This window comes from Crassostrea angulata, chromosome 5 (assembly GCF_025612915.1).
Source record: "Crassostrea angulata isolate pt1a10 chromosome 5, ASM2561291v2, whole genome shotgun sequence".
NCBI lineage: Eukaryota > Metazoa > Mollusca > Bivalvia > Ostreida > Ostreidae > Magallana > Magallana angulata.
Genome location: NC_069115.1, coordinates 27,863,303 through 27,885,176, shown reverse-complemented (window position 1 = coordinate 27,885,176; position 21,874 = coordinate 27,863,303). Strand labels below are relative to the sequence as shown.

Genomic DNA, 21,874 nt, shown 5'->3' with positions numbered 1-21,874 from the left:
ATTTGTAATTAACTGCTTAGTGTCCTGTAAGCGTTGTAATTGTACAGGTACGTGGTTTGATATTCTAATTTTAATGCCTAGTGTAAATGATAATATTTGGCTGGGTATTGTTTTTCAGCGTTTTGGTAAAAGGAGCTTCCGCCAAATCAAATGCATCACAAAATGCCATGCATATATATATATATATATATATATATATATATATATATATATATATATATATATATATATATATATATATAATAGGTTGCATCCAGAAACATACTGATTTAAATCCACGCTAACTTGTTGAAATAACAATATCCGTCAAATAGCGTAATTGCCAAATGTATAAAACGTTTACAGCATTTTCTTATCCTATTTGCAAGAGCATGCAACGTGCCAAATATTGGGTGTATCGAGAACCATACACTGAACTGATTTCGTAGCATTATCTCGCATTTATCATTCACAACATTCGTTATAAAGTTCAGGACCTTGAGAACAGTATAATCTAATCGAAAGCTTGTGCTTCTAGTCTCTCTTTACGATTCAATATTTTGGTACATATACATGTATATTGAACATGGTCAGTGTTGTCTCTTGAATGAACTAGAACTGTAACATGTTAATGGTCTGCTCCGTACGCAAAAGATTCAGAAGGCGTTTGACACAGACAATTCTTCATTTACCTTAAGGGACGTCGAACAGGACCTTTGCAATAGTCATCAGCTTCATGTACATAAGTCATCATCGACATTTATTTTAGATTGAACTAAATTTTACAGTTAAATCAAAATAAGCACGTGATATGTTTCATGATGTTTAATACATGTAACACCGCTTGACGTAAAAAATACATAACTAGTTAAAATGTATGAATAATTCTTCTTCCTACAAATCATTTATTTAAATATCCCATTTTGTACATCTTATCTCAAAAACATGTGTCATACATAGGAATTTTTTCTTGTGAGTCGGTGACGTTTTCATTTTCTTGAAATGGAGGAAAATCGACTGGACCACACAGGTCTGCCACTGGTAAGTCTTTCTCGTAAGGCGATGTGACGTCACTGGTTTTTAACTTTACTCGCGAGTTTTCCAGTTGTGTATTTTGTCTCATTTTTAACACTCTGTTAAAAAAGAAACACATATTTAAATTAGATAAATAAGTTAAGAATAAAGTTCGAGGATATAACATGGTAAAGGTATGCAACTTAGAAGCTCTTTGCCAATTATGTTAAACAAAAAATCAAAAGAAAATATAGAATAATATTTGTTTATCTGGAAAACATGATATGACATCAATAATGAGGTAGCTTGTTGATATCAAAAGGTACATTATCATCCTCTGACTCGATTCTTTTGTTTTTTTAACCAATGTAGATTATACATCATTCTATAATAAGTTTAGATGATAAAGTGATGCATTATAATCATAGTAAAATCTACATCCGTTATAAGAAGGTCATTATGTTCGAGTTGAGTCTATTAGTATATTTTTCATCAGCTATATCTAGAACTTTGTCTTTCTTGCTAAAAAGGGAAAAAGTGATAAAATGGGTAATACGTACATGAGAGTGCCGAAAAGGATGAACAAAATGAGAAGTCCAAGGACGGTAAGGATAATCGTTGGAAGTGTTACCGGCCATGGGTCTAGGTAACTCTCATCTGAAAGAAATCTTCTATTCAATTTTAATGAACAAAAAAATTAGATGTTATGATATAAGAATTTCGGCGAAACATCTGGTTTATTGCGCAAACGCTGTATAGAATTATGATTTATATCTGACCAGTTAATAAATCTTTTGAGGTAGACATTGCATGGATGATTATGAGATCGATCCAAAATTACGAAAGCATAATGGTTAATAAATTGCCCATTATATATGCATTTTTTTCAAATTATAAAACTGATATTTTGGTCATTACCTATTCACTACTTCAGAAAAAATACAAATATTTTATATTCAAAATCTGAATATTATTAGTTTTCCAGGTCCAATCAAGGGTGTACGGTGGTTTTCCCCGGGTGGTATTCCATACACCCTGAGGCCTCACTTTTTTTGCGCAAAGATCTATAGTAAACAAGAATTACATTGTGACGTCGCATTTTAATATACCTGGCTTCAGCTGGTGGTACGGAAATTTACACCCGGCTTGTTAACCAATCAGGTCTCGCGTTATAAGCGACATAGGAAATAAGTTCCTTTATCTACATACAGATCTCTTCGTCATCTGAAGGAGATTTATATAATTAGAAAAAGAGCACAGGCTGATATGGGACTTATAATGAAAATGCTATAGTACAATGTATCTTCGTTTTTAGATTTTTTTTTTTTTTGGGGGGGGGGGGGGTGTGGTTCTAAGTAACCAACTGATTGGCAATAATGATCAATGATCATAAATGAATCTTTAATCGCTTCATATGGAAAGCTGAAGAAAGATATGTATACATGAACAGTAAAAATGCTTTCTTTGGTGGTTTATACGGGTTATGAAGGTATCGATCATTGCTGACAAAGTCTACCGAATAACCTGGTTCCATCATACTCATAAACCTAGAAGAAAGCATTTTATGTTTACTTCAACCATGTTTAACGGAAGATAATAAAATATACAGCCTACAACGATTCATACGTTTGTACAAATAGTGATAAATAATGCTATTATTCATGTTGTTGGCTTTTTCTTTTATATTAAGTATGTTTATATATTTGACTGCACAATTGTTAACTCTGCTGAATAAAACATTAAATAAAATAAAGTCATACTTCCAATTAGATATTTTTCAATGCAAATGAATGAAATGTAATAATACTTTTGATATTGACAGAATTCTTTTAAGATAAAAATAATTATGGAAATACAACATACCAAACGACCTTTTGCAGCCAAATGTTGCATTGCACATTTCTTGAGGGCAATCACAAATTTTTCGACATCCGTCTCCATAGTAACCGTTCGGACAGGGAAAAGAACAATTTACTCCATAATAGCCCAGTAGGCAAGCTAAAACAATAAATTTTCATACTGAAAAAGTTAAACTAAAGAAATATTTATGAACTTATTTTACTGTTTATGATGAAGAAATTTCTGGTACGTTTGTTGGAGTTTTTTATTCAGGAAACATTTGATATGGAAATAAACATACATGGAAATAAAATGAATAACCTTAAAATGGACGTTCCAATGAACAAAGTTATTTTCAAATTAAATATCTGCTTTTAGTGACATTTTTTTTTTTTGGTATTTATTTCAGACTACTTTCAATATTGATAGCTAAAAAGCAACTAAAATGATTAACGTAGTTTGATATTTAAAAAGTCAATATTAACCAAAGACCTCAAGTAAAAATAAGTTGATCTAAAAACAAAACTTACCTACACAATCCCCAGACGAATCAAAATAGAACCCTGAACAACAACTAAAGAGTAATTAAACACTTTTTACTTTATAAATCAGTATGTATTTTAAACAATGAGAAATAAAATATGAAGAACATTGTATTTATCATTGTAAATTATAAAAGTTTTAAAATCAATACGAAATCAAGTCATTTTAAAACAATTTAACAAATATAAAAACACTGCATTTACAACAAGGATGCAGAACTGAGGAAAATCAATTATCAAATTTGATGAACTTCATATTTACTAACCTGTTTTCACCGCATTTCTGATCAAGGTCAGTCATATGGCCAAGATGAAGAAAACAGAAGAAGAACCATAAATGTTGCATGTCTACTTCTTCAAATTTCCTAGTCAATGCTCGAAATTGTGTCATTAAAGCTGGAGAGTATTCAACAATACACGGAAATAATAAAATTTGAAATCGCTCTTCCACAGCAAATCAATCTCTCTCTCTCTCTCTCTCTCTCACTCTCTCTCTCTCTTATGTTAAATTTTGCCAAAGATAATAGAACGATAAGAATAAATATTTGAAACCTTTGCCTTCTAAAAACAATAGCGTAAAATAAAATTATCATAGCAATAACGAAAAGACACTCTACCTTTTGAAAATCGAGCAATTTTGTGGTTGAAAAAAGTGAAATGTTTAACAAGTTAGGATTGTTCTTCCGTTTAAACAATTATTTGTTCCTTGTCTGACAGGTGTTGTAAGTCGGTGGAGTTAGTGTCAGATCGTTTAAAAGTATACTGTGAGCATTCTTTTCATATCCTACAAGTTGTATAAACATTATACATGTATGCAATTATAAGTATTTCTTATGTATGTGTTTGAGAGGGACTTAAGTGTGTAAAGAAAAAAAACATACAAAAATTGTTTCTGAGAGAATGTTTTAAAGTATCAGAATTGTTTAATTTAATGAAGTGATTTTACTTGTTCATTTTCAATCTCAATTACCGGTATCTTCAACAATCAGAATCTTCTATTGTGAATCTTGTTTGCTTCATATTGTAAAGGCTTGTTTTACTTGTTTTATATATTAATTCTTGCATTATTTATACTTTATATTTGGATGTAGGTTGGATTTCTCCTCAAACATTTTATCAAAGCAATTAATTGGCATCAAAGGATGAATAACTCTTGTTGCAAAAATACACTGATACTCAAACATTCTGCAAAATACTTTAGTTTACATCCAAGGAAGAATGACTTTCTTGTAACAATACTGTAAACAAAACCTTTTAAGTATGCAGGGATTAGAAGGTATTTTACATTATTATTTACCTATGTACTTCACTTTGACCCAAGTTTCTGAATCCACAGCATTTTGCTGAATATCTAAATAATTATGAATAAATTTGCGCCTAAACTACGTTTATTCACTAGAACAAAATAGTCAAGACATTCTGTTTCGAAACGCCCCCTCTACCGCTTCAGGTTTCTGCGGGGATTTTGCTTGAAGTGCATAATGTTTATATTTACAGTCCCTTATTGATGAAATCAGTTATTTTCTTGAAATAAATCGGTACAAATTGTAGATCACGGAGAGAGTATACTAGTAACAGCAAGAGCACCTGTTTTCTAAAATCGGTTTAAACTGGTTATCACACAGACCGTTGATATGAGTATGAAAATAAAATTCATGAAAATTAACTCCTGAAATTTTGCTTATAACAATAAAATCTTTTTCATTGTTAAATAATTGTCGAACATGGTGTTTTCACATGTATTAAATGAACTTTTTAAAAAATAACAAAAATCAATGTTTTGGAACTACTTCTGTAAATTCATACGCAGTGATTAGGTTGTTGCATTCAGAGGCATTTAAAGATCCCATGATTTAATGGGAAAACACAGAGAGGTGTAAGTATCATTTTTTTTTTTACCTTACATCGATTTTAATTCTACTTCCTTGATAGGTTTGTGTATTTCCATCATTTATTTTTCAAAAAGAGAAGGAAACAGTTACTTGGGGCAGACTTTATAGTAGTTAGCGGAAACCACGTCAACTGCGGGGCTGTAAGTTCGGATAGTACATGTATTAAGGTTAGGCACTTAAGGAGGTTCGATGGTCATCAAATAACCATCACTTATTTACCTATAAAAAATCCATAAATATTACATTTATTTTACCCTATTCTTATATGAGGAATAAGGAATCATTCTTTGAGTATAATGAGGTGATAATTTCGGTCAAGGCGTGATCAAATCCAATAAAGCCCGAAGGGCTTTATGATAGATTTGATCACGCCCTGACCGAAATTATCACCTTATAATATCCAAAGAATGATTCCTTAATACTTATATTTATATAATTTTAAGCCATCGTACGATTAAATATTTAGATATAAATAAGCAAACCCCGCTTGCGCCTCAATTTGGCGTCATTTGTATTATGGGTTACATAGTACAAAATCGATACGTAGTGTTATCACAGGCAAAGACACTGGAAAATGTAAATATATAGAGATCTATCTCTAAAGGAGATAAATACAGTCTAAAAATGGACATGATCATCGGTTTTTGGATGGATTATTATATCTTCAAATGATAAGAACAAAATATACATTTAATATTTGTTATGTTTGCCGCTAAAAGACTTTCATATTGTAGAAAACATTATTTTTTTTTATATTTACAGTTTTTCATCTTATAACACATTTGCACCCACAAACATACAATTCATTATCTTATAGATATAGAAAACTATAATTCAAGTCGATACAATTTTGCATAAATTGAAATGAATAAAGCTCTTGAAGTTAAATATTAAGAAAAAGATTATCCATTCAAACCATATATTATCATTTTTATTAAAAGAAGAGTTTCTGATAGCTGCACATTTTTCAATTTCATATTTAAGGTTTAAATGACATAGTCGACCTGCAAATATTGGATTTTTTGTTGTACAGATATTGAAAAATATAGTGTTTTGTATGTAGGATCAAAAAGTTGAAGACCGAACTAGAATCAGAAGGAGGAGTCTCTCCAAATAATATGTTATATTCATTAAAGCCAATTCATTTTGAAACAGCATGACATATATGCATTCCTAAACTACTCCATAAATTTAAAGTAAAGGAACAGGATGTGAAAACATGTTCAATAGTTTTAACTTCATTATTACTAACAGAACATGTATCATTATCAACTATTTAAAAAAAACATTATCTTATCTTGTGTACACCTTTGTTAAAACTTTTTAGTTACAACTAGTAAAAAAATTGTGAAATGGAAACTGTTTTTCATACATGTTTGTGGGACTTTATGACACAAATACAACACGCTCATGCATTTTGCGACATTGATTCACGTATAACTATAGGTAGTAATATCATTTTGGTAGAATGATTGAATTCAATGACACAATCTTAAAAGTCTTTTGGATACAGAGGTGGAGGCGAGTTGTCTGTAGGCTTTAAGTCAATGCCAATGGTACATGTATGTCTGTTGCCTTTCGAGGTGTTGCACACATCATCATAAACATTCTCTTTTGACGTCCTCTGCGAAACTTGTCGCTTTGAAAATTGTTTCATCTTAAATAGCCTATTTGAAAATGAAAAATCATGTCTTATTTAATTAGCATTTAGAATCTCGTGACTACAACCTTGTTAAGTTTATCATCCAGATAGTGTTAACAATACACGTATGTTAAGGGTCTTCAAGATCCTACTAATCGTTGTTTATTAAGACTTAAAATAAGCTTAGTGGTCCAATATCTTAATACTTGCTTCCATTAATACTATATCCAATTTATAAAACATTGTGTGACACTTTTTAAATTAATAAATAATAAAGATACGATTTTAAAATTATCTCGACATTCCTAGAAAGTATATAGCTTACATACTATATACTTTCTATTTCTAGGATGTCGAAAAGATTTTTGTTGACGCAAAGAGTTTATCTGCAGATGCATATAATTTCAATAAAAACTTAATGTTTAAATATTTTGGAAACAACGTTTACGTACAAGAACAATAGATCAACACGTGCAGCTGGGTCTTTATCATTTAGACAAAAATTAACAAAATCAATCATTTGTCGTAGGAAGACTTATCTTTCTACATATTAATTTATATATTTACATTTTCAACTGTCTTTATGTTTGATAACATAACGAACGAATTTTGAACGCTAAAACCAAATAACTTCATAAAACATGAGGGACGCATAATGGGCATGTCTTATAACATAAAACGGTATTGGCTGCGCCGTGAATTAATACATAGCATGTGCTACATAAAATAATAGAAGTTTTAAAATCATGTTGTTTTAATGTGTACAAATTGGAAATAATATAAATATAAGTAATAAGGAACCATTCATTGAATATTATGAGGTTGTGATTTTGGTCGGAGCGTGGTCAAATTTTCATAAACTAAAAGCCCTTCGGGCTTTATTGGATTTGACCACACCCCGACCGAAATTATCACCTCATAATACTCTAAGAATGATTCCTTATTCCTTATATTTATATTATTTCCAATTTGTACACATTAAAACAATTTGTACACATTAAAATGAAAAGAAGGGAGTGTAAGGAAAGTCGGTGTTACCCATTTTGAGACATTTTTTTATACAATGTGTACATTTTTACCTAACTTACTTAAATCTGTTTGTACTTTTAATGTAAAAATAATTTTTTTTTTTTTTTTTTTTTTTATTGAGTTTTTCACTTTCACAACATATATACATACATACATGACTTATCTTGTACATGTATTTATATAAATTTCTTGAAAAGCTTCTAAGTATATGATTATTCTATATTATACAGTTCTTATGTAGTGAAAGTAAATTTTGAGAGAGAGAGAGAGAGAGAGAGAGAGAGAGAGAGAGTAAATGAAGGGGAGAGAGCAAGGAAAAGGTTTGGGGCATTGTTCATATATGAATATAAAACTTAAACCATAATCATGTGATAGATCCCTGTTCTACAGGGATACTTAAGGGAGGAAAAAAGGATAAAACACGAAAAAAGGACATCACAGTTCAAAACAAGATTGAGATGAGACACATAAAGAGACAATTTAACTATATATAGTACAGTGCTATAGCTTATCACATATATTTTGCCAATGGCTTTCATACTCCTTATATCTACAATTTTTCATTAGGATATATTTTTCAGTCAAGAGCCTTTCTATTACAACATTTTTTAATCCATGTATATTTGGATTTGTATTACTTTTGTATTTACAAGAAAAAATATATTGCTTTACAATAAGAACCAACAAGTTAAAAAATCTATAAATATCTCTATTTTTATATTTTCCAAAGAGAACTGATTGTTTATCAAATGTTATTAACAGATCAAACTGTCGCAAAATCCAGTCTTCAACAGCAGACCATAATTCTTTTACAATAGTACATTCATAGAATAAATGTCCAATACTCTCTTCATCTCTTTTACAGAAAGTACATACAGGAGACTCTGCTTTTTTTATTTTGAAAAGATATTTATTTGTCGGAACAATCCTATGAAGAATTTGGAACTGTAACCAATGTAGTTTTGATTCTTGTGTAGATTTAAAGGGGAGTTCAAAAATTTTGTGCCAGGTTTCTTGTGCATAGTTATGACCATTTTCTCTCCATTTTGGTATAGATGTACATGTTTCTCTCTTTTTGTCTAATAATAAGTTGTACATAAGTTTGCAGCCTTTTCGGTTATTATTAAAAATTAGGATATGATTAGGGATAACAGGTCCATATTCTTTTATTATTTGTAAGTTTGGTATGTTTAAATCTTGTGTATTTAGTCTGGTCCTTACAGCAGTTCTTAAACTTGCATATTCAATAAAGTTTGTCATTGGATTTATTTGTTTCAATTTTTCAAAGCTTATAAAAGTTCCATTAATATTAAGTAAATCACTAACAAAAATAAATCTTGTATTGGCAAAGCTTTTAAAAAATACTGATTTATTGTCTACTGTGATTTTCGGATTGTACCATATATTATCATTTATAACCTGGGGTTTACTTATTAATACATTTTGCTCCTGTATTTTTAACCAGCTAATGAACACCTCTTTCCAGAATGAATTTCCCAAAGTTTTACATAAACTATATGAATAATCTGTGCCATTCCTCCATATTTCTGGGATTTTAATTTTCAGAATGGATTCTAGAAGCTTTACCCATTTTGTATCAGCCCTAATAAGTCTTTTTATCCAAGTGGATTTGAGTGAAATAAATTTTATCAAATAATAGTAAGATATTTTGAAATGTTAGTTTATCACTTCCAAAAAGTAGATTCTTAATTGTGATTGGTTTGAAATTGTCGTTGATATAATTAGAGATTTTCTTTGGGAGGCATATAATGGACAGTGTAAGAAATAATATTTAGTGTCTTCCACTTCCAGAAAGGTTTTCTGACATAGTGGAGAAGCAATAAGGTGATGTGAGTAAAGTCAGCATTTAAGTTACTACTGGTCTGAACCATTTTAACAAGAGCTTGGACTTTGTGTAGTTGTGTCAAACAGTAATGTGATGCAATCCTGTCTATTTCATTGCTGGCCACTCAGCCATTGGTCTCTGAAATCCACAAGATTTGTCTGGCTTTTGAGGTAGGACTACGCAATAGGTGCATATTTCGCTTGAAACCGCGTCATTTTTAACTTGTTTTGACGCAAGAAATAGATAGCTACGTCCAACCAAAAGTCCAAGGTCTTGTTTACATGGTTCTAATAATAAAAATGGATTAGATAGATAGATAGATAGATAGATAGATAGATAGATAGATAGATAGATAGATAGATATTTTAATATTTTTACGTACAAAAATGTGATGATCACACCGAATAAACATAGGACTCCAAGTGTGATAGGAATAGCAGTGGAAAGACTGCTGGTATTTGGGAGACTCATATCTGAAACGAAAAAAGTTGCAGATGAAGATACATTTTTTACTGAACTGACGCAAACAATTATTGCACGGCAAAGTACATTCGTATATTTTTGTTAGGATGAGAGACGACTCGCGAGTAATTTTGTGAACAAACTGTTTACATCGATATATTCGATGAGTTACATGAAACCCAAAACCTGATCAGAGATATACCATGGAATAGATCATGATTGTATTGATCTTTAGTTTACAATTTGAGCTAAGCTGTTTTCGAGAACATGCTTCCATACTAAATGCATAGCTTTGTTCAGTGAATGTCATGCCCCCTAGCACTCGCTTATTCAAACGGTCAAAGATATTGGAAAACTTCTTAATCAAAGTTCATTTTTATGAAATAACTGATATGAGGAATCACTGACTTCCATCAATATTAAACGAGGCGCTTATGATCCTTATAGCACGAATCTATACATGTATGCTACATTTGTACAATCGGAAACGTTTCCGGTTCGTAAGGAAATATTGCAATTCATTGACTTAGGACTTAAAACTTTTTTAAAGCATAAAAAGTTTACATTTCAAAGTCCATCAAAATTAGAGATTTTAATTTCAAGTATTTATCACAGCTTGTACGTGTAATCCACCTGCGTACAATGTATCAGGCAAATATTTTCGGTTGTAGGTCGGATATTGGCACATTGCTATTTTGGGGGAAATCATTTATCTGGAATAATATTAATTGAACCTTAATAAAAAAAATTGAGAAAACTGAGTCTGAGTGTAAAGGCTTAAATGGTAATATGTTTACATGTATGTTAATGCCACGTCGGTCCCGTTATTTCAGAGACCACCAGTTATTATTCGGTTTTAAGGTTGTATTTTACACACCAAAGGAAACTCTTTCTGATAATTTATAAGTATATGGTAATTATCTGAATTTTAAAAAAAAGAAAGATAACAATTTAACATAGACTTTTTACAACTTAAATTTGTTGCTCTAGGAATAGCGAGTCATTCCCTCTTTTTAATACCAGCTGGGTAAAAAGTGATTTTCAGTGTTAAAATTTAATTCACTTGATTAAGTGTTTGTAGCTATAAATAACATTTCAGGAAACTAAACGTTATAGTTCCAAATCAGAATCTTTGTTTACATGAGGAAAATATCTATGAACCATCTTTCGTCAAAATTTTCTTATCACTATTTCTTTCTCAAATTAATTGTAAAAATTGCAATTACAAACAATTATGAATTTATTATAACAACTCAGAATGAGTTTTTATTCTCTCCACAGTTTTAATATACGGATAAAAGTTGAACTGAGTCACCAAGAAACCAAACCTTGTCTGCGAAGGCACCCAACTGTGGCATTGCAAAGCTCATCCGAGCACTCACAGCGGCGTGTGCATAGTTCTCCATAGAAACCTTTAGCACAGGGAGTCGAACACTGAACTCCGTGTAGTCCGCTCGGACAGACTAAAATAGAGATTGATTACACGGCAGTTATTGTGAATGCCAAGGGTAAACATGATCCATGCACACTAGTTGCTTGTTCGAGTGCAAGTTGTATCCCCCCCCCCTCTCTCTCTCTCTCTCTCTCTCTCTCTCTCTCTCTCTCTCTCTCTCTCTCTCTCTCTCTCTCTCTCATATAATAGAAATATAAAAAGGCAATCACGCTCAGTATACAAGTACAGTGTATAAAGAAAAAAGGCAACTTACCAACACAGTTTCCGGACGAATCGAACCAGTAACCAGCACAACAACTACAAAGTGTAAAAATATCAGACGTCTTACGTTATGATGATATAAGAATCTTGCAAAAGTGAGGTTCATAGGCAACGTTGATGAGATACAACACTGGAATAATCTAAGATTTAGTTGTTTATAGACTGTATATTTCATCTTACGCCCAACCCTAACTTTATGGATGCAATGTTTAGGAGTTCTGGTTGTTTCGATTTATGCATATTCAATGCAAACATCAAAATCAAATTTTATGTCACCATTTATATAAACATCAAAAACTTTTTTTTTATATTACAAGATTTTCTTTCAGATGACATTTCCTTTGATTACTTTTGAATTGTAGAAATCATTTGTTATACCAAACAATAAACAATTTAGATATTCAAATATTTTATTATCGGTGGACTGGGCTAATTATCGAAAGGCAAGAAATGAATGCGTAAATAAAGTAAGGAATGCAAAGCAAACGTACTACTTAAAACTAGCTAATCAACTAAAATCAAATAATTTATCACAAAAGGAATGGTGGTCATTGTTGAAAAAAGTTACAAATTTAAAAAAATGAAATAGAATAAAATAAATCTACTTATCCCCCAATTAAATTAAATGATAACAGCACACTTGTGAACGAAAACTTTGAGAAAGCAAATATAGTCAATGACTACTTCTGTCAACAATCGCAAGTAGATGATGACAATATCGATTAACCCGTAAACTACGATAATAATGACCCGTATTGTAACCTAGACAATATTATTATTTCTGTTCAAGATGTAAAAGACAACTTGCAAATCCTAAATACTAATAAAGCTACTGGTCCTGATAATTTAAATCCTATGCTCCTCAAACAAGCTTCATCAGAACTTGCTTACCCTCTAACAAAACTATTCAATCTTTCTCTGCAAAGTTCTACTGTTCCTAATCAATGGAAAATCGCAAATGTAACTCCTGTATACAAGAAAGGCTCAGCAAACACAGTGAGCAACTATAGACCAATATCCCTGCTTAGTGTCATTGGGAAGTGTATGGAAAGATGTATTATTAAATACCTATACAATTTTCTCCACTCAAATAACATATTAACTCCATCTCAATCCGGCTTCCGTCCTAATGATTCTACTGTCAATCAACTGCTTAGTATATCTAGTGATTTTTATCGAGCTATTGATCAAGGCAGAGAGATAAGGGTAGTGTTTTTTGATATAAGCAAAGCGTTCGACAAGGTTTGGCATAAAGGTCTCCTATATAAACTTAGTAATTTGGGAATACGTGGCAATTTATTAAAATGGTTTTATAGTTACCTTCACAATAGAAAACAATGTGTCGTTATTAACGGTACCAAATCATACCTGAAAAACGTGCAAGCTGGTGTTCTCCAAGGAAGTATTTTAGGTCCACTCCTTTTTCTTATCTACATAAACGACCTAGTGGTCAATATCGATTGTAATATTAAACTGTTTGCTGATGAAACGTCAATTTACATAACAGTTGAAAACCCGTTCAGCTCTGCAGCTCTACTTAACTCCGATCTTCAGAAAATTAACGACTGGTCTAAAAAATGGCTTGTATCCTTCAACCCTTCCAAAACTGAATGCATGACCATTTCCAATAAAATTAAGAAGCCTTTTCATCCCTCACTCATATTTGATGATGTCCACCTCAAAGAAGTTGAATCGCATAAACACTTTGGTGTAATTTTTAGTAGTAACTTATCGTGGAACCAACATATAGATGAAATGATATCCAAGGCTTATGCAAGATTGGGACAAATGCGCAAAGTTAAATTTTTACTAGATAGAAACTGCTTACAAAAAATATACTTCTCTTTTATTAGACCAGCCTTAGAATACGCTGATATAATATGGGATAATTTACCGGAATATCTTAGTCGAAAAATAGAAAATATTCAGTTAGAAGCGGCACGAATAGTGACGGGGGGTAATAGAATGGCGTCCGTTGCATTTTTATACAGTGAAACAGGCTGGGTTTTACTTTCAAAGCGTAAGGAAAACCATCGACTTGTTCAGTTCTTTAAAATGTTCCATTGCAAAACTCCAGAATATCTTTCTAATATTTTAGAAACACAAACTTCTAAAGATGGAACACAAAATACCAGAAGTAATAATTCCATACGAGAAATTTTCGCACGAACAAAGCTATATTATGAGTCATTCTTTCCAAGTACAATAAGGCTCTGGAATACACTACCTAATGAAATACAAAACAACCCTTCTTTAAACAATTTCAAAAAATATTTAAATCGTAGCAACATAAACATTCCCGATTATTATAATTTTGGATCCAGAAAAGGACAAATTCTACATTCCCAGTTAAGATTAGAGTGCAGCGCCCTGAAACGTTATATGTTCCGCAGAAACATCTGCCCCTCCCCCTTATGCACATGTGGTTCAATTGAAAGTAATGACCACTATCTTTTATATTGCCCAAATTATAATGTAATACGTAGTGAAACAATTAACAAACTTCAAGATCCAACAAATGTAAACCTATTACTCTTTGGGTCTCCCAATCTTAGCGATAATGATAATAAATACATTTTTATATGGTCCAAAAATTTATCATCGACAGTAAACTATTTCAGGGTACCTAGTGTGACCTCGACACTTTTTTTTCACTTAATTATATTCTCTAAATATGTCAAAGCGTCTAGGATATATTTATACAGGGATGTATTTCATATATGTATTTCATTTGGTGTTTTACTTCAAATTGTTCTGAACATAATTGTATTGTTTTCCTTATAGTATAACATGAAGTTATACGTTCGTGGGTCGATTAGCTCACTAGTTTAAAAATAAATGCACTTGTAATTCCAACTCTCAAACTCATGCATATGTCAAAATGTCTAGTCTTGTTTGATACATATATTGGATGTCTTTATCTCCTCTTTTATATAAGCTTTCTGATTCTTTATTTAATCATACATACATGTAATTTGCACCTCTATTATTTTTTCTTATCTAAGAGAGGGATTTGAATAAGCCTTTTGGCTTATTTCCCAATCTTATTGTACTTTATGCCTAATACATGTACCTGCTATTGTAAATTATCAATAAAATATTGTTTAAACTAAATATTTTATTAAACTGAGATTATTGGCATTACATGATAATTAAAGGTTAACTAAGGGACTAGATAACAATTGTGGATTCAACGGATTTGATTTCAAGTGATTTACAAGACATTTTATTCGTAAATATTAGTTATTAAAACATTGTATCGTTGTTGTCAGGGTTCCATCTAGATCACAAGACAGACGCCTCTCTTTTCTTTTACTTTTTTAAAAATTTCATTCTTAAATCAACAACACGTCTCTAGAATTTGGAACATATTTTGAAGGATGTAATGTACATTTTTTGCAATATAGCTAACACCTTTCTCTTGGAAAAAACATAACATTTCTCACCTCGATTCGCTGCATTTCTTTCCTTCAATTATTTCAATAGGAACAAAGAGCGAAACAAGGACCAGGATGAACATCGTTGTCCTCCTTGCTTTCCGATAAATGATCTAATAATCCTCGGGCCATGTATGTTAATTTGTATGTGTGAAGATATAAGGAAACTCAGCAATTCTGCTTAAAATGGCGCTAATCTGTCGAAAAGGAAGCATTCGTTAAAATCCAGACATCTTGCATGGGCTGTAGAATTTACCTGGTAGTAACTATGTTCAAAAATTTGCAACAAGGGTGTTAATTAAGTGACATAAAATTCGATCATACATTGTGCATGCATTCCCTATCAAAGCAATATCGAATAAGACTTTTTTGATGCGCAAAACCTGTAAAAACGGTCGTTAATGTGCCTAACTCATACCAAAATATACATACATGTATATATATTTTTTTTATTTTTATACAACTTATTTGTAAGTAACTGTGTCGATAATATATGTGATAAAATGCATGCAATAAAACGAGTTCATTGAGGTCACTTTTTGGCTTTCAATCTTGCTCATTTCAAATAGTTCATTTGTGTCCTTAAAGTCCCTTTCACATTTGGCGCACGACCACTTTACACCACTTTGCGATCGAAATTTTTGAGCTTCGCACAAGCTCTCGCATACGTTGCACGAGCCCTCGCTTACGTTACACGAGCTCTCGCATTCGTTGCATACGTTTTACTGGTAGCATTAAGACTCCTCTGAATAGTGGACATGCACACTATTCAGACGCGACCGAACGTGATCCAAATCATCGCAGTGCAACGCACGAACATTAGTACGAACGTTTTACAACGTTTTCTGTACTCGCAAGAGTGATACACGATTTAAAAAGATCGTAAGATAAATCGCTGGTGTTTATGCCTCTGTTTTGCGACCGTGAGACTGTTGCTCAGCGTGTCTCATGTAATCTTGCAACGTTTTACTATCATTGCACGTACGACTTATCAGCCTCAATATGCCATGCTTTGCTACTAGTATATATACACTGTATAAGTATTTCTGTTTCAGAACAAAATTTACAATATACATTTATTACATGATGGTGAGGGAAATACATGTATAAAGATTGATTCCCTCAAGAAAAATAATATTTCCCGAGGGCTTTGCTCGAGAGAAATTTGTTTTTTCTGGGGAATAAATATTCATATTCCCTGAACATTCATGCAATAAACGTTTTATTATACTAAGCAACATATGATTACACAAAATACGTTGATTTCTAATAATGTTTGACTTTTCAACAGTCGCAACATTAATGTCGTGATTGTTTGATTTCCCATGTAACTGTCTCACTTTTCTTTCATAAATCATAGATAGTTAAGTTGGTTCTGAGATATAAAGAGAATCATAATGATTAAATATTTTTGATTTTATCATATTTGTCTACATAGTATGCTCATATCGGCTTTTTCATTCCTATGACATCGCCCTGTCACGTGACTTTCTAGACCAATCAGATATAATAGAATAATCATATTGAGGTATAATGATAAATGCTGCTGCATATCTGTATCTTCTTGGGCGGCATCTTTCTCGCTTTCAACTATGTCTACTGAATATGGGCGGTGTATATACCCCCTCTGACTCGCACGATCGTTCGTACCACGGTACGCATAATCGCATAATCGCACGTCCAATCACAATGGCGCACGTTCAATCGTCCGATCACCTAGTCTCTCGCACGTTGCTATCGTATTATCTTTCAACAGTTGCTTTCATTGTACAAGAGTCGCATACAGACGTATCGATCGCAAGATTCAATGCGTTTACATCGCACAACGCTCGCTTAGATCGTGCGAAATTCGTACGAATACTTTTTGCATATGCGATTATTTCGGCAACAATTAACGATTTATATCTAATTTTTTCGGTCGCACGAATATTTGGTCGCTTCTGCTCGTGCGCCAATTGTGAAAGGGGCTTTAATTTCTTTCGACGCTTGCAACAGATTGCTCGTTTCTCAATTTTAACACAACTACAATAGAAATAATATTGCTAAATCAGTTAATTTCATAAGTAAGATTATTTCACTCAAAGTTAGGCAATTTACATTCAGATACAATGTAATACATGTAGTACTCTCTCTCTCTCTCTCTCTCTCTCTCTCTCTCTCTCTCTCTCTCTCTCTCTCTCTCTCTGTACATCATTTTGTGAAAGATTAAATATGATAAGAACGTCAACATCTGTGTATATTGCCCCGAGGATTTCGTCTAGCAAGATTTTGTGTAGATTTATGAAACCCTAAATCCAGAAAAAGTCGTTCGGCCATATGAGTTGTTGCTATAGATATCCCCTTGACCATCCCATTCAGAAACAGCTATCCGGAACCGATCCCCGACCTTGGTTTCCAACACAACAAATCCAGTCGCGGTATCCATGTCGTATTTGGTCTCTGTGTCTGCCACAATTACACCCTTTACTGCTCCGTTTTGCATTAAAGCTGCATTTATTTCGCCATATTGTGAATTGCTGTTAATAGGTGGTACTACGTGTTTTCCCGCTGCTTGCACTGTCCAAGTGAATGCATACAGACCGGAAGAGGGGGCGGTGAATATATGTTGTCTTGTTGTACCCGTTTCCGAGGTTAGTTTCGACAACGTCAAACAGAAAAGTTGATCCTTTGGGCATAGACTTGAAATCGTTACTAAAATATGCGTAAAAGGCAATAGGCTCTCTAGGGTCTGAACCTACAATTAAAAACAAATTTTTAAAATTAATTGCCATTTTTAAAGGGGAAATTTATTTCATTTTATTATTTACCAAAAGTACCAAAATAAAAATTATAAGCATTTGAATATATAATTTTAAAATATTACGTTAAAATACAGTCTTTACTAGTTATAATCCAGAAAGCAAATGAGCTTAAGAGATTTGAGTTTCTTGTTTCTTGTTTTATTAGAACCATTTTAACAGGAGTTTGTGTAGTTGTGTCAAAAAGGTATGTGGCGTACATGTAGGCCCTGTCTATTCTATTGTTAGCCACTCAACCATTGCTCTTTGAAATCAACAAAATGCGCTTGGTTTTTGAGCTAAGACTACGCTATCGATGTGAAGTTCACTCGAAACTTGTTTTGATGCAAGAAGAAAAAGAAGTTACAGATATCCTACCGAAAGTCCAATGTATTGTTATAATGGTTCTTATATTCGAAGACAACAGTAATCGTAGAATTCGTGAAAAAAAATTGCGGCCTATAATTTTATCAATACAGTTATTGTTTTTTGAGATTGCATTTCATTGAACATTTAGTTCCTTGATTCAGCTTAAAGGGACATGGTCATAATGTTGGTAAAATTTTATTTTTCTATTTTGATTGCTTACAATGCTTTCGAAATTAATTTCCAATGATCAAACAAAATTTGAGTTTCGATCGTAGAGTTATATAAACCAAGATACATGACTCACAATTCTTTGTCATGTAAACAATTTCCGTGCCCTGTTTTTATTTAGATTGGTTCAATGAACCAATAAGAGTTCTTTTTTAAGCTGATTTTTTTTCTATATTCTAAAAATAAATAAGCCTAAATAAACAGTACCTAGCGTTAACCACATTCATTTTAGGTCTAAAAGTAAAGCTTTCACTTCATCATTCAAAATGTTATCAAAACATTACGTAAGCTTTGATTACATAACGGAGAATTGCAAATTCTGCATCTCGATTCAAACACAATGATACATAAGTTTTGATAGACTTTTTTTAAACAGGGGAATTATTTTTAAATAATTGCTTACTGAAATATTGTAAACCTTAAAAACGGAAGAATAATTTTTGACTAAAACCGTGACTATATGCCCCTTTCACAACGATTTACATAAAAATTAAAATTCACAAAATATTGATGAAACTTTATGCAGCAAGTTATTTTATAAGAAACGATATGCTTTGTGATTTTTTTTTTATCAAAGATGAATAAAGATATCGATTAATATTTTCAAATATTTTTTTACATTCACATTTATAAACTACTTGTATAAAAATCTGATTACAAATATTGTCGCCATATTGTTGAGATCAGTATTTCAATCAGATTGATTGTTCAATTAAACAAATAGCGCTTTATAACCAATTTACATTATAATTCTTATTTTACAGAAACAATAAAAGATATTTTAAAAAAATGAAAGTTTTACTTTGGTCATATTGTTTTATTGACACTTACTCTTATTCAACAAGGGTGTCAGCTGATTCCTCAGGTCAACATTTTCCTTGTTTAAATGACGTATTTCTTCTTTCAGCCGCTGGACGTCTGTCATGACCTGTAGAACGTTATTCGTGAGTAACAACGCCTGGCTCATATCCTGCTTCAGAAGAATCTCTTTGATCAAAGACTTGCCACGGTTTGTGGTGACAGAGCTATCATTGTCGGTACTGGTAACGGGTGCATTGACTTTAGTTTCGCCAGTCGATAGATCGCTCTTGGATAAGGCCACAACCAAAACAGCAAAAAGACAAATGGAAGCTTTCATCATGTTTCTCTACCTAGAATCCGGCTTTCTTTGAAAATAGTCGTAATGCGATTCTGGTCCTTTTATATGTTTTTATTTTGGTCCAATTTTATTTTTCTGTTTGCACATGATTGCTTTAGGAATGCATTCTTAATAATCAAATCAAGTTTAAGTGTCGTTCATAGTGTTATAAGCAAGAAACAGGGCTAAAAATTCTTTGTCGTGTAAACAAGGCTCGTGCCCTGTTTTTTTATTTACAAAGGACCAATATATTCAGTAAAATATCTTTTTCAAGCTTATCTGTCTATATCTTATTCGTTTTAAGCATCAATAAACAGTTCCTAACGTTTAACACATGTATTCGTTTTAGGTCTTAACCTTGAATTATTACTTTAAGATTCAAGATGTAAACAAAAGGGTTGTTTACATAGCAACGAATTATAAGCTATGTAATTTGCTTACAAGCGTATCTTTTGAAAAAGATTGGTGAGCTAGTGCTGTATCCAATTGGTTTTATTTTCTTAATCGATTGCTTATTAATAGGAGTGCACAGTGGTGTACCGGAATTTCGTTGGGGTGGGGATCTCAATATCGAATTGCAAATCTATAGTTTGCTTCACATCAGCAATGCCATAGCTCATTCACTGTATGTGCTTAAATCATTCTGTCTCTACTGAAATTTCAATTCGAAATGAACATTTTAAAGATCAGTAGAACGGACTGTTTTGTAGCAATCGTTCATAAAGAAAGGTGACAGCTTGTCCCTCGGGTTGATATTTTCCTTGTTCAGACGGAGAACCTCCTCTTTCAGTCGCTGGACGTCTGTCATGACCTGTAGAACGTTATTCGTGAGTAACAACGCCTGGTTCATATCCTGTTTCAAGAAAATCTCTTTGATCAAAGACTTGTCACGGTTTTTTGTTACAGAGCTGTAATTTTTGGTACTGGTTGCTGATCCATTTACAACAGTTTCGCCAGTCGACAGATCACTTTTGGATATCACAACAACTGATACAAAAAACAGCGAGGAGGCAAATTTAAACATTCATCGTGTTCCTAATAACGCAGAGTACGGCTTTCTGTAAAACTAATGTAATTGAGATATGATGTTAAGTTTTCTTTGAAAATGTGGGGGATTTTTTTCGGGTATGTATATATATATCTTCTAGGAATATCGTAAAATGGTGTGTTGGTTTTTTTTTTACCCTAATAGTTTATCTGCAGATTCGTATAATTTCTATCACAATGAACGATACATGTAGATAAACAAGTGCATTTTTAAATTCACCCCCAGCTGCATGCATACGGGCATGTATTTAAGCCGGATTTTATTTACAAATTCAGCAGCATGTTTACCAATTCTCGTGGGAGAGGTCTCGCGAGGTTTTTTAAGACACTGAGTTGAAGTCTTATCAGTGTGTGTGTGTGTGTGTGTGTGTGTGTGTATATATATATATATATATATATATATATATATATATATATATATATATATATATATATATATATATCGGTGAAGATTACTCATATTTAATCTCTCTCTCTCTCTCTCTCTCTCTCTCTCTCTCTCTCTCTCTCTGAACACATTTAAGAAAGATACCTTTTTTGTTTAGCTAAAACATTTTTTTCACTTATTCTCTCCGATCCGTTTGGTAGTGGAATTCCATTACATGTACCATTAATTCAACCAGTCAAAGATGTCCGTCTTGATGATTTCCGGATGATAATATTCTTGCCAAGGCGAGAGAAATTTAATTTTTAGTTTTACGGATTTTGTTGTAAAAAATTTGGGTCGGAGGAGGGAAAATAAAAAAAAAAAAAAAAAAAAGTGGGCAAACTTTTATTAATCAAAATTACATATTATTTGCTTGAACTTATAATATTAAGTTTAATTTGTCCACTATCCACTGTGTACTTTGTGTTTGTTTCAAGATCATTGGTATTAACCTTAAAACTTGTTCAGGATAACATTTTCTTTGCTTTTCAT

General features: G+C 32.2%; 2 protein-coding genes and 1 pseudogene across 2 annotated transcripts; all 3 read right to left on the bottom strand.

Annotated features, from left to right (window-relative positions):
* Positions 1-916: 916 nt before the first annotated feature.
* Positions 917-3,765, bottom strand: LOC128185680 (uncharacterized). Its single transcript, XM_052855304.1, has 5 exons — positions 3,641-3,765; positions 3,363-3,406; positions 2,857-2,991; positions 1,554-1,650; positions 917-1,112 (listed from the first exon to the last, which is right to left on the bottom strand). The coding sequence occupies exons 1-5, from the start codon at positions 3,763-3,765 to the stop codon at positions 917-919; spliced, it is 597 nt and encodes a 198-aa protein (XP_052711264.1).
* A 1,943-nt stretch (positions 3,766-5,708) lies between these two features.
* Positions 5,709-17,059, bottom strand: LOC128185682 (uncharacterized). Its single transcript, XM_052855307.1, has 5 exons — positions 15,406-17,059; positions 11,952-11,995; positions 11,574-11,708; positions 10,166-10,256; positions 5,709-6,933 (listed from the first exon to the last, which is right to left on the bottom strand). Exons 1-5 carry the CDS (start codon positions 15,477-15,479, stop codon positions 6,759-6,761), a joined length of 519 nt encoding a protein of 172 aa, XP_052711267.1. The 5' UTR covers positions 15,480-17,059; the 3' UTR covers positions 5,709-6,758.
* A 149-nt stretch (positions 17,060-17,208) lies between these two features.
* LOC128185045 (complement C1q-like protein 2) lies at positions 17,209-19,953 on the bottom strand (annotated as a pseudogene).
* Positions 19,954-21,874: the final 1,921 nt, after the last annotated feature.

What these genes read in the sequence shown, in the direction of transcription:
- LOC128185680 (XM_052855304.1), bottom strand. Translation starts at nt 3,765, where the DNA reads ATGACACAATTTCGAGCATTGACTAGGAAATTTGAAGAAGTAGACATG. An exon ending in TTCGTCTGGGGATTGTGTAG is followed by an intron (nt 2,992 to 3,362) that starts GTAAGTTTTGTT and finishes TTATTGTTTTAG; the next exon opens with CTTGCCTACTGGGCTATTAT. An exon ending in TGGCTGCAAAAGGTCGTTTG is followed by an intron (nt 1,651 to 2,856) that starts GTATGTTGTATT and finishes GATTTCTTTCAG; the next exon opens with ATGAGAGTTACCTAGACCCA.
- LOC128185682 (XM_052855307.1), bottom strand. Translation starts at nt 15,479, where the DNA reads ATGTTCATCCTGGTCCTTGTTTCGCTCTTTGTTCCTATTGAAATAATT. An exon ending in AAGAAATGCAGCGAATCGAG is followed by an intron (nt 11,996 to 15,405) that starts GTGAGAAATGTT and finishes TACACTTTGTAG; the next exon opens with TTGTTGTGCTGGTTACTGGT. An exon ending in GGTGTGATCATCACATTTTT is followed by an intron (nt 6,934 to 10,165) that starts GTACGTAAAAAT and finishes ATTTTCAAATAG; the next exon opens with GCTATTTAAGATGAAACAAT.